The sequence below is a fragment of the Myotis daubentonii genome, chromosome 3 (assembly GCF_963259705.1).
Source record: "Myotis daubentonii chromosome 3, mMyoDau2.1, whole genome shotgun sequence".
Lineage (NCBI taxonomy): Eukaryota > Metazoa > Chordata > Mammalia > Chiroptera > Vespertilionidae > Myotis > Myotis daubentonii.
The window spans coordinates 181,641,522-181,653,685 of record NC_081842.1 but is presented as its reverse complement, the minus strand read 5'-3'; the positions used below and the strand labels follow the sequence as shown (position 1 = coordinate 181,653,685).

The window sequence follows — 12,164 nt, the reverse complement described above, 5'->3', positions numbered from 1 at the left end:
TGAATCTGTGCACTGGGCCAGTTTCAACCTGATCTCTGCAGGCCACGCCAAGGTACCCTACCAGTGCACGGATGCACCAAGCCTCTAGTATGCATGTAAGATCTTTGGTTAATCTCTTCTCACCCTCCCCCTTCCCTCTGAGAGTCATCAGTCTGTTCCATGTTTCCATGCCTGTGCATTAAGTGTCTGCCCCCTGGTGGTCAGTGCACCTCACAGCTACTGGTCAAATGGTCGAACAGTCCACTGGTCACTTAGGCTTTTATATACATAGACTATAAACATACACACCATTTCACATATAATCACATCCCTTTTTTGTATGATTACAAGAAATTGTTCATTTCCCAACATTTTTATATAATAACCATAAGTTTTGGCAGAACTTAAAGTGTCTGTGCTTTAAGTCTTCTAGAAACAAATGAAAAACTTACTTCTTTGAGGGAATTCATTTTAGCGCTAAAATGGGGTGATTTCAGCATGCGCAGTAGGATGTCTAATCGAAGGTCGTCCACGACGGTCACCAGTTCTGGTCGGAAGCGCATGCAAAGTAACTTGATGGCAGACAAGAGCTCGGGGATACTAACCAATCTCTTTTATGAAAAACACATACACACACACAAAAACAAAAAAGGAAACATAAAAACATTTTTATCCCAATTCTTACACACACAGGAAATACAGGACATTTTCAATAACAATGGTCTGTGCTATCTGATACTCCAGAACATGGTCAATCAGCTGCATTTTGCTTCTCAACATGGGTGAGCAATGGAAAGGAAAGGATCCTGCGAGAAATTCAAGGCAGACAAATAAATCATGTTGTTGCATGTTTAACTGCTTTAAACAAATTTGGATAAACTTTTAGTACTGAATTATTTTAAAGCTTCTTCACTGCTATACAAATTACATTAAAATCAACATGTTAGTAAAATTCTGAATGATGTCACTGAGAACCCTATATTTATTCTATTGACTGAGATAGCACCAACCATTTATGCTTCAGAAGCAGCATTTTTCAATTAGAAAATGTATAATTAATTTGATATGAGTTGTACAGGACCAGAATCCAAAGAACAATGGAGTGTGAACTGAGCCCCAAGTCCTGGCTCTGCTTCCATGGACCAATAGGCACTGGGGCCTGTCTGCTGGAGACAGCACTTACCTTGTCTTTGAGGTCCTTTTCCTCCACACTCCGCACATCCTGGATTGTAGTAAGGATGACCGGGTCTAGCATAGGCTACAGAAAAAAAGTACTACCTTAATAAAAAGTCCTGAATCTGTCCTAAAATTAGAGAGGAGATACTTCTTCATTCACCTTCCACAAAGGAGACAGTGCAATTCTAGTAGCAGAGCTAACACTACCTTGCTAATACCATTCCAAGAAAACCTTTAACTGCGTTTATGCCTCAGCTTCTTTAATATCAGAGGGGGGAATCCCTGTAATTACGATCTTATAACAGTAACTTTAAAGAGCAACCAAAGACATATGGACTTTTAAAAATTAAGCACGAATATGTATTAATTTTATAATAAAGTAAATATTTTGCATTTGATTTTAAAAAATGAATATAAGCACAGAGCACAAAAAATATGCTATTATATGCACTACTTTTGCTTGATGATATAAATGAGGCCCATAGATGAGACTCACACAACACATTACTCCAGGATGGTAGCATAATCAGACAACTAACTGTAAACAGTATGTGAGAAGTAGTCAAATAACTAGCTAAATCTAAATGATCACTTCCATCTAAGTAAAATAATTTTTAAAACTTATCTGGTGATGAAAGAAGATGAACAATATTTGGCTGTGAAAGCTAAGAAGACATTAGCAATGAGTTAAAATGACATCAGGCAATTAACCAAATAGAATTTCTTAATGTTGGTTGTACAGTGAGGACTGAGGGCTGTTAGGGTAAAGTCAAGGCACACTGTTCTTGTCAGCACGTGCCAGCCCTGCTTCTCACTGTAACTCTGTGAGATAAGCATGATTATCATCACCATTTTACAGATAAGGAAGTCGAGGCACAGAAGTTACATCAAAATCGCACAAGTAACAAATGGTATAAACAACTATTAATTTATGGCAAATAACATGGTATGACTATGGCATGAATTTAAGGTTGGGTAGTTTAATATAATAAAATAAAGATGAAGTTAAATATGCTTTGGTTGGAAAGTCATCTACTTTTTTACTCTTTTTCAAGTAATCCTATACTTGTATATAAAACCTGAAATTTCTAAAGAACTTAGTATTAATTAGCAGCTGGAACATTTATGCTGAATCTCTTTCCACGGAGCACTGCATGCATTTAAAAATCCAATCCTGGCTTTGTTACTAAAAAGCCAATTATTAAATTATTAATTCTTGTTAAATTATTAAATATTCAAATCACTTTGCCTCTTTGTGTCTTAGTGTTTCAGTTACAAAACTAATGGTTACAGTTACATGCTTACTAAGTTGAAAGAATACTAAATGTTTATCAAGAGCTTAATATCCAGAATGAAAAAATCTTGTCATTCTATTTCATTTGAAAATCTTGCAGTATTACTTTGACATCTAAAGAAGGCATTAACACTGGAAATAGCAGAAATTTCCAGAACCTACTAAAAAAATCGTATCTCCCTTGTTAAAATGGCCCTAAGTAAATCATGTTTTAGAAAGAAGGAATTGTGGATAGAAAACATTGCCCCCAAAGGACACGGCGCTTTTAAACTTACAGTGATTTTTAAAAATCTCTAACAGTTACCAGTTTCACATACTTATTTATAAATAAAATAATAAATGGAGGTATTTCAGTGTGATATTTTATTCAGTAAAGCTTGTTAACTGAAATGGAAAGGAAATGAGAGTATAATAGGACAAAACCGAACACTCACAGCTTTGAGTATTCTATGATCTGTTGACTTACAACATGCAGAGACAGGAAATCAGACAAGATGTGCTATCAAGCTGTTATTTGGTAGTGAGAGATTCAGCTAGTAAGTTAGTCTAGTGGGTTGTTCAACATTGATCTAATTTAATACATAATGGTACTGAACCTTAAAAATCCTGTGAAGGGAGTGGGATTTATGCAGCCTTTTTTACAGACAAGGAAATGAAGAAAAATATATGCTGTTACATATATAAACTAGAGGCCTGGTGCACAAAATTTGTGCACATGGAGGGGGCAGGTCCCTCAGCCTGAACTGCACCTTCTGGCACCTCCTCGAACCTCCATGAAGCAGGCCTGAGCCATCAGTCGGACATCCTTAGTGCTGCCATGGAGGCGGGAGTGGCTTCCATAACCACTGCTGCGCTAGCCAGCCATGAGCCCAGCTTCTGGCTGAGCAGCGCTCCCCCTGCGGGAGCATACTGACCACCAGGGGACAGCTCCTGCATTGAGCATCTGCCCCATGGTGGTCAGTGTGTGTCGTAGCAACCAGTCGTTCTGCTGTTCTGTCGATTTGCATATTAGCCTTTTGTTATATAGGATAATGTCATATTATGGATGAGGCCTCTAATTCAATTTTTTTTAGGTAAAGGGAGGGGAAGAATTTTCACTTGAGCCTGAAGCTAAAATTGCCCTTAGCTCAAAAATCTGCATACCACTGAGACACATCTTGATGAGGCTCATTCTGAACCCATACACTGTTCTATTATGTGTATAAGTATTGGGAGCTATCTTATCTCTTTAGTGAAAGGAACCTTTTGTTATGTTACAATGACTAACTTTATCTCATGAGTTGTGTTTTGGCTTCAAGCCTGCAAGTATTCATGCAGCAACTTCAGTGCTTCTGGTTCAATATTTACCTGGCATATCTTTTATTTTATCTTCTCTAAATCTTTCTAGATTTTTATGTATTTGATAGGAATAGCCCATGGACACAAACAGTAGTCTGGCTAAGGCCTGGAAGGGGTGGGTGCAGGGTAGAGGAGATCAATGGGGGAAAAAAAACTAAAACAAAGGGACATCTGTAATACTTTCAACAATAAAGATACATTTTAAATAAAGAAAAATATCTTAGTTGAAAAGTTTTATGTGAAATAATATAATTGCTCTACACTGTACTTTATATTCTCAACTCCTCTCAAAGAGATATTAATTGACCCTATGTCACTTAATATTAATTGACCCCATGTTCAATGACTGCAGGACTGACTTCCACCACACCGACCCAGCACTGACTGCCATGGGGCTGCGATCACACCCTGCTTTTTTCTCCCGGTCTATTCCAGGCCGAGGGTTCCGTCTCCGTGAAACCCGGGTCAGTCTTTGCATTGCGCAAGTGGAATCAGTAAGGCCTATTTGAGAGTCGCCAAGGCTGGGAGCGTGATCTCGGAATAGTTAAAAACACATTCCTGAAGGGATGCTATGGGTTCTCATCAAAAAGCCCACACGTGTCTGTGCTCCACCAACAGGGTTGCTTTAACACAGAAGCCTCCATCCGCAAGCCCACCGGCTCCAGGAGCAGGCAGGAGGTTGAGAGTGGCCGGGGGTAGATGAAGCCGGTGCCAGGCGACTTGGCAGGTGTCAGCAGCTTGGCTGTCTGAGCCCCAAGCGGGGGGAGACAGGCTCTGACGTCACCACCGCGCGGAGGATTTGACAGCAGCGGCTTCAGAGCTTGTTGCTATTTTGTTTTATTTATATCTCCTTTTCCCTTTAAACCTCTAGGTTGCCTTTGTTGGAGAGAGGAGCAGCCTTTGCAGCCTCCTTGGTGGAGAGCAGGCCTTCAATCTGGGTTCACACGTAGCCAGACAGAATCGTTTAGAAACACGTGTGGGTCTTGCATTATTTGCTCTGTTACCGATAAAGAGGGTTTTAGATTCTGGCACGTAAATATGTTTCCTGCTTATCCACGATGGCAGGCCGAGCGCAGCCACAGTTCTTCACTCCTTTGCAGGCCTCCATCCAAGGGCGGCGGTGCAGGCGCTTCACACAGGAAGGGGGACGGAGAGCAGGTGGGGCAGCCCTGCTTTTCCCAGACCTGCTATCTCAGTCCCCAACTTCCTGCTCTGGGTCTGTACGGTCTTCCTTTTGAGGCGGATTCAGGCGTCTGGGGGACATGTTTATCACACGCTGTTTTCCGTGTGGGTGGTCAACAGGGGGGTGTTCCTGAATCAGGCTTCCTTCGGCATTGCAGTGGGAGGGGTGGGGGGGGGGAGGGGAGACAGCATGAAGGTGCAAACACAACTCATGGGGACTTCTCGCTGAGCACCTTCTGTATACCTTCCTTACACCTGGTGGGCGTCTTCCCTCAGAAAGGGCGCTCCCTATGTCTGCAACCAGTAGAGGTGTGTGTGTGTGTGTGGGGGGGGGGGGGGGGGCGGATGGGGCTGGTTGGCTGCTGCAGGGCCCTTATAGCCAGTTTCAGCGGGTGGGGCAGAGTACCTGGGACCCTGGATTCCCACTGGGGTTTGCAGAATCGCCCCCTCCCTTTGTTCTCCCATTCTTCGCAGAGGAGGCGGCTATTGGCAGATAGCAGGTCGGATGGATCCGCCATCAGACCTACCGCCTGACCTCCAGGGAGGTTTCTTGACCCCTGTGTCCCCTGCTCACCTGAAGCCCCTAAAATAGTCGGGGTGCCAACTGCTCAGAGGCTCCTGTGAGCTCATGGAGGTGGGCCCTTGGTTATCGGTTTTTATTTTTTTAGTACATTTCTTCCGTGTACAGTGATCACACTTCATCTGGAGCAGGGTAGGCTCAAGTGACCTTGTGGAGCGTCTAGGGAGGGGAAGCAGCCGCAATGCCATGGTTGTCAGTGCCTGCAGCTCCAGACCACCCCACTTCGTTTTAAATGCAAACCCGCCTTGGACAGGACTTCAAAGTCTTTTTTCCTTCTGTCTGCTCACATTCAAGTGCTGGCAGTGCTGGTCCCTTGGTGCCTGGACTGTCCTCTTCAGATTCAACCTGCAGGACTACTAAGGGAGCCAGTCCAAGGGATGGGAAGCAGCCTCAGTGCTGATCGTGATCACGGGCCGCAGGCAAGGCGGCACCTCCGATCGCGATCACTGGCTGGGGGGTGGGCAAAGGTGGCCCCGGTTCTCTGATCCAGGGCTGAGGGGGCAGGGCAAAGGCAGCCCCCAGGGCTCTTGCCTGCCGCCTGGGTTTCCGATCACCGTTCTTCCGTCCTTCCCCTTTCGCCTCCTATCATTGCGCCTATATATGCAAATTAACCACCATCTTTCTTGGCAGTTAATTTGCATATCGCCCTAATTAGCCAATGGGAAGCGTAGTGAAGGTATGGTCAATTACCCTTTTTGTCTTTTATTAGATTAGATTACATTTATAAAATGATAAATTAAAAAGGAAAGTAATCTCTAATGTTAGAGGTCTCCTAGACCTTAAATTATTAATCATTTAAAATTTTTCTCCTGCTGATATTTCCACTAGAAGTTACTCTGAATTAGGTACAATTCTGGACAAACCTGATAAAAAGATAATTACTGTTTGTATGTCTTAGATCACCTTCTGAAGTAAATGTAAATGGCCCAATCTTACCTGAACCACTGAGGAATTGAGGTACTCTGCACACACCCCTAAGGGCTGCACCAATGCTGAGACTGCCTGAAAAAAGACAGTGAAGGTTAGAAATAAATGTAAGTGGGAGCTTTTCCTTCAACATTAAATAAATTCCTTTCGCTATGTCAGAGAAAATTTTAAATAGAAGTTTTATCAAGTCACAAATGAATAACTAGGCCAACTAAACTCTTGGGTAGAAAGAATTGATATAAATATGTCAATCCATTTATATTATTATACAAAGTTAATGTAATTTAAATAACAGCATGCCAATAAAACTTTTTTGGAGGAATAGCTGAAATGATTCTGAAGTTCATGTTATACAATACTGAAAATTTTTATTTGACAAAGGAGAAAAGGGGAGAACGGTTGGGGAAGGAGTGAAATGTGCCATTAACAAAAAAATATTTAAGGCTTCCATGAAGAACACTATAAAACTATACTGAAATATATACAAGAAGGCTCAAATAAATGAGGAGACACTGTGTTCTTACATGAAAAGGATTAGTAGTACTATCTATAAATTTAACACAATCTCAATGGGATTTTCTGCAGGAGAACCTACCATTTTGATTCTATTCAGAAGAATAAAAATATGAGAATGATAAATAAAACTGTAAAGTATAAAGTGAAATGAGTGTTTTTATAACCCTGAGATGGGAAGAACATTCCCCAAGCAAGTTATGAAACTTTTAAGCCATTAAGAAAAATAATGACTACATAAAATTTTGAAGCTTCTATGTAGCCAGCAATAAAAATGAAAAGAGAAGCAAAAGACCGGAAGAAAAAATCTACAAGCACACAAAATAAACATGGCTTGGATAAGCTTAGTATAAAAAGAACTCCTGAAATTTATCAAAACAAAAAACCAAAAGAGACCTACATAACTGGGTCAAGTTAAAGAAGAAATAGAAACAGCCAATAATTGTATGATGAAATGCTCAAATTCACAGAAAATTGGAATACTACAAATTAAATAAAATATCATTTCCTATCCATCATATTGAAAAATTAAAGATTGAAAATAATCAGCACTAATAAAAGGATTAGGAAATGACTTTGTGAGGAAGAGATTTAGCACTAGCAATTATAATTTTAAGATGTATGTAAGTCTCTAACCCAGAAATCCCGTTTTCCAGAAACCTATCCTTCAAAAATGGTCGCATATACAAATAAAGACAAATTTACATGGAACACTCTCTGCAATAGCAAAAACTTAGAAATAATCTAATGCTCATTAATAGATGATTGCATCATGGTACAACTTCTGTAGGAATACAGTTGGGCCATTAAAAACACTGACAGTACTAACCTGGAAAGATGTCCATGATATAATGTTAAATGAAAAAATGCTACTAGGCATAGCTTGATTATAATTTAGTCTTAAAGAGAGAAAGAACACATACAGATGTATTTTATGTAAATTTAGAAAAAACTCAGAAAGGCTAAGCCTAAAATGGTAACCATTTTCTAGGAGGTAGGTATATTTCTGTGGTGGGGACAGAGTGCAAGAAAGGCAAATTTCACTTCTTATTCTGAACAGATATTAATTTTAACTGATGGACTGTGAATGGTCTCCCTCCCCCAGTATTTTTCAAATTCAAAATATTTAATGTGAGTGTAAATGTTAATGTAAAATGAAACATTAAATTGTACTCCATTTATCATATGGCCTAAATTTATTCTGGGACATAGTCACCTTCTTAACTGGTCAGAAATCAGGCATTTATTGTGAAATTTTCATCATACTTTTTAAGAGTCTCAATTTTGGAATCTCTTTCTCCTAGGCCTGAATTTTACCATCCCTCAAAACAACCTAAACAATATAATTCCACATCAACTGCAACACACAACACAGTTGTTGTAAAAAATGGTCTGAACTGAGGAAAAAATCTTGGAAAAATCTTTAACCTCAAGACATTTGAAAATAATGACAATAAGCTCAGATCCCTATATATCTATCTTTAACCAATTTTCATCCAAGTAGTGTAGAAATTTTGGCTGCTCTGTATTTTTTGTTTTTAATCCTCACCCAAGACCATGCTTTTATTGATTTTAGGGAAAGAGAAAGGGGAAGGGAAGAAGAGAAACATTGGCTGCCTCCTGCACATGCCCCAATTGGGGATGGAACACACAACCTGGATATGTGTCCTGACAGGGAATCAAACCTGAGACCTTTCAGTGTACAGGACAAAGCTCCAACCAATTGAGCCATGCCAGCCAGGGCTGTGTTAACCTTTTTAAAAAAATGAAGTTAAATTTCTGATATCAGCTGAATAAAACCCTCTATCTTAACAGGTTTGTTTTGTTTTTGCTTTATAAAATCACTACCTATTATCTTCCTGGTCAACAGTCATTTCTAACATACTTTATTCAATGGGGATAAAACAACAGCCCAACAACCTAGCTAATGCTCAGGGAAGGTGGAAGAGGCTTCCTGATCAGGGTCAGTGGAAGTACTTATGATCTGGCAGACATCTGATCTTTAAGGACAAACAGTGCGTGGCAAGCAAGGCTCAGTCTATTACCAACCATAACATCAGTCTTTTTCCTTGACTGTTATGTCCCTCATGCAAAGATTAGTCATGGTCCCACAGAAATAACTGTTACTCTAACCACAATTTGCATCACTTAGGCATATAATTTTACATATAATTTTCTGCTCTGATCTATTTACAGTAGCTAGCACAGTGTCTTATACATGGGAAGTACGTAAGTGTTTGTTTGTTTGTTTAATCCTCATCTGAGGATATTTTTTCCATTGATTTTCAGAGAGAGTGGAAGGGAGGGGAGAGGAGGAGAGAGAGAAAGGAAGACATCGATGTGTGAGAGAGAGAGACATCAATTAGATGCCTCCCTCACAAACCCCTACAAGGGCTAGGGAACCCATAACCAAGGTACGTGCCCTTGACTAGGAATCAAATCTGTGACCCTCTAACCATTGAGCAAAACTGGCCAGGGCTACATAAGTTGTTTTTAATTGAATGACTAATTACCTAGAGAACAGAATAAAGTGCTCTCAGCTATGAACAGGTCAGCAGTCTGTGCAAAATTAAAGATTAAATTATTTCCCTAACCACAAGGTTAAATTTTTTTGAGAAAATGAAGTTGACATGAAAAGATAATGGTGTTGCACCTGAGGGATGATTCTCAGCTCCTTTTACAGCCCTCTGTTATCTATGCATCGCTGTAACACCAAAAAGCTTACTATACAACCTTAAAGTATTTTATTTGTGCCTGATTCTATGAAATAAATTGATTTAACTGAGGCATAAAATTGTTATGTACACAAAATACTTGCCACATATACCAATTGTCCTTAAATAATAAGAAAATTGCATGTAGCCATCACAAATTAAGAGAAAAATACCATTATGTAAAGGGCAATTAATGAAATAACACCCTATATTGAAATTTGGTTGTTATGAATAAGAGTAAGCATTTCTATGGTTATCAAAACCATGGAAGCCGGCTCTGTAAAGACTATATTATACTGTAACATTTAATTTATGTGTCCAGGTCATGTCCCTTGTTTACATAACAACACAAATATAAAGTGAACTTCCACATCAGGCACATGTAGGGGCTTAACTTACCCCAAGTTCTATATCTTCTGAACGGAGCTTAGCTTGAATTGCTGCAAATCCACCCAATTCTCCAAACTGGAAAGAAGGTACAAGTTCATTTTAAAATGCCACACATTAATATTTTAAGCAAGGAATTAAGGCTAATGTTCTACTCTATCAATGCACTCTATGCCCCTGTGACACACTCACTGCAGGAGATATGCTGAGTCCTAAGGCTGGTGTCCACCTGGATAAACATCATGCATAAAAAAGAGGAAGGGACTATAAAACCTGTCTCCCTAGGAAAAAATTCTGATTATTCTCTCTAGTTGTCATCTACTTAATATACTAAATTCCAGGAAATTTTATTAGAACATGAAAAGTAAGTCATTAATAAAAGTTGTATACCTTGTTTACCAAATCCACAACCCATCCATGAGGTTCCTATGAGAAAAGAAAATAGAAATTGAGATGGCAATATAAAAAGTTCCGATGAACTCTTATATTTCTTTTATTCTAAAAAATACTGGATAAACATGTATTAAAATCTGAAAAATATTTTGAAAGGCTCTGACATAACTGTATATAATTTTAGGAGTCTCTAAGTCTGTATTATAACTGTACTTACTGTTTGTTATAAGTAATTTTTTGTTTTCGTATTTCTTCCGCTACGCTTTAAGTTATCAATCATGTTTTATTACTCCTTATATTAAGAAAAATGGCCTTTTAATTTATATCTCCAAAACATAGAATAATGTCAGACACAGTATATGGCCAATAAATGATTGAACATTTACTTCCAAACCTCTACTTCTGATAAAGAACCTCTATTCTGCTAAAGCAATGGACAAGTTTTTATCTACTAACTTGACTTCTTTCAACTGTTTCTTAACAAACAGTTATTTCATCAAGGGATTGTTTAAATTATGTTCTCCTTGTGGATATAACGCTATTCACACATTGTAGGACTTGGAAGATATAAAGATATGGGTTCTGTACCTGAAAACAAAACTGTTAATGCTTATGGAGTTTAAAAGAAAATTATACATGAAACTACTAAATTATTTTTTCTAGGTATAATTAGTCAATTCAAATGATTTCAAATAAGGAACTGGGACAGCTATTAAACTGGGGTTCTGATAATTCAGTAAACAGGGAGGGCACTGATGTTATGCAGTCATTTCTCATTTCACTCAACATCACTTCAAGTCCATAAAATTCTTCATGACGTTAGTTAACATCTATGGAAAAATATAGAATATCTAAAAAAAAGAGAAAGGTCAGCAATTTTGTGAGTCATATGGAATATTTGTCATTTTTCATAGACTGTTTTAACTCTTCTGTGTAAACTGTTACTTTTACAGTACAGAAACCTTTTTCAATACATTTCTCAATAAAAGATGAAACAAAATTATGTTTACCTTTTGGAAAGTAGATACAGGTGAGATAGCAAACATATTTCCCTCTCCGAACACTTCTGCCCAATTCCTTTGAGACACTTTCATTCTGTTTTTAAAATGGTATTCATTATCAGGATTGAAAGCCTAGATTCAAAGAGAACACAGAAACATTATTATTATTTATTTCTATAGCAACACATATTAGCATTAGAAAAGATAAAAATACAGCCTTGGGCTCCTTTATTAACGGAATCTTACAAGTATCCTCACAAAGCATACTCTTTAGCTGATGCAGAGGAACAAATGACTAAAGTGGTGTTCTCCTGTCCTGTTCAACATTTGCTGTGAGGGAAGAGAAGGAGGTAACAGGCTGATTCAAGCAAGGGGGTATCAATGTTCAAGATATCCTAGGGCTGCCACAGACAGAGCTGAGCAGAAAGGCAGTGAAGACAGAAGTTAGGAGGGTAAACAAGAGCATTCCTTCTTCATGCACTACTATTGCTGGTCAGGGAAAAAGGCCAGAAAGCAAACTACACGAACACCCTATGTGAAAGTATTTATGCCGTAAATAACCAGGGAGACATAAGGAAAGATATTTAATCATTCTAAGAACTGAAAAAAAACTACTAAAATTAGAAAGGAATTTCTTTAAAAGTGAAAACAGAATGGTTGCTCTGCTTTCAAAATAAAAA

At 38.7% G+C, this 12,164-nt stretch overlaps 1 protein-coding gene across 5 annotated transcripts in view; it reads right to left on the bottom strand.

The window, feature by feature from the left end:
* Window positions 1-12,164, bottom strand: part of USP24 (ubiquitin specific peptidase 24) — a 131,986-nt gene that overhangs the window by 82,608 nt on the left and 37,214 nt on the right. For all 5 annotated transcript variants that reach the window (XR_009451977.1, XM_059689426.1, XM_059689429.1 and 2 more), the window contains exons 5-10: window positions 11,494-11,616; window positions 10,481-10,516; window positions 10,103-10,168; window positions 6,486-6,551; window positions 1,163-1,237; window positions 432-590 (exon numbers count right to left, since the gene is read on the bottom strand). Coding sequence is in view for 4 of the 5 variants with exons in the window: in XM_059689426.1 (XP_059545409.1) it covers window positions 432-590; window positions 1,163-1,237; window positions 6,486-6,551; window positions 10,103-10,168; window positions 10,481-10,516; window positions 11,494-11,616 (525 nt within the window). In the remaining variant the exon portion in view is untranslated. The remainder of the gene's footprint in view (window positions 1-431; window positions 591-1,162; window positions 1,238-6,485; window positions 6,552-10,102; window positions 10,169-10,480; window positions 10,517-11,493; window positions 11,617-12,164) is intronic.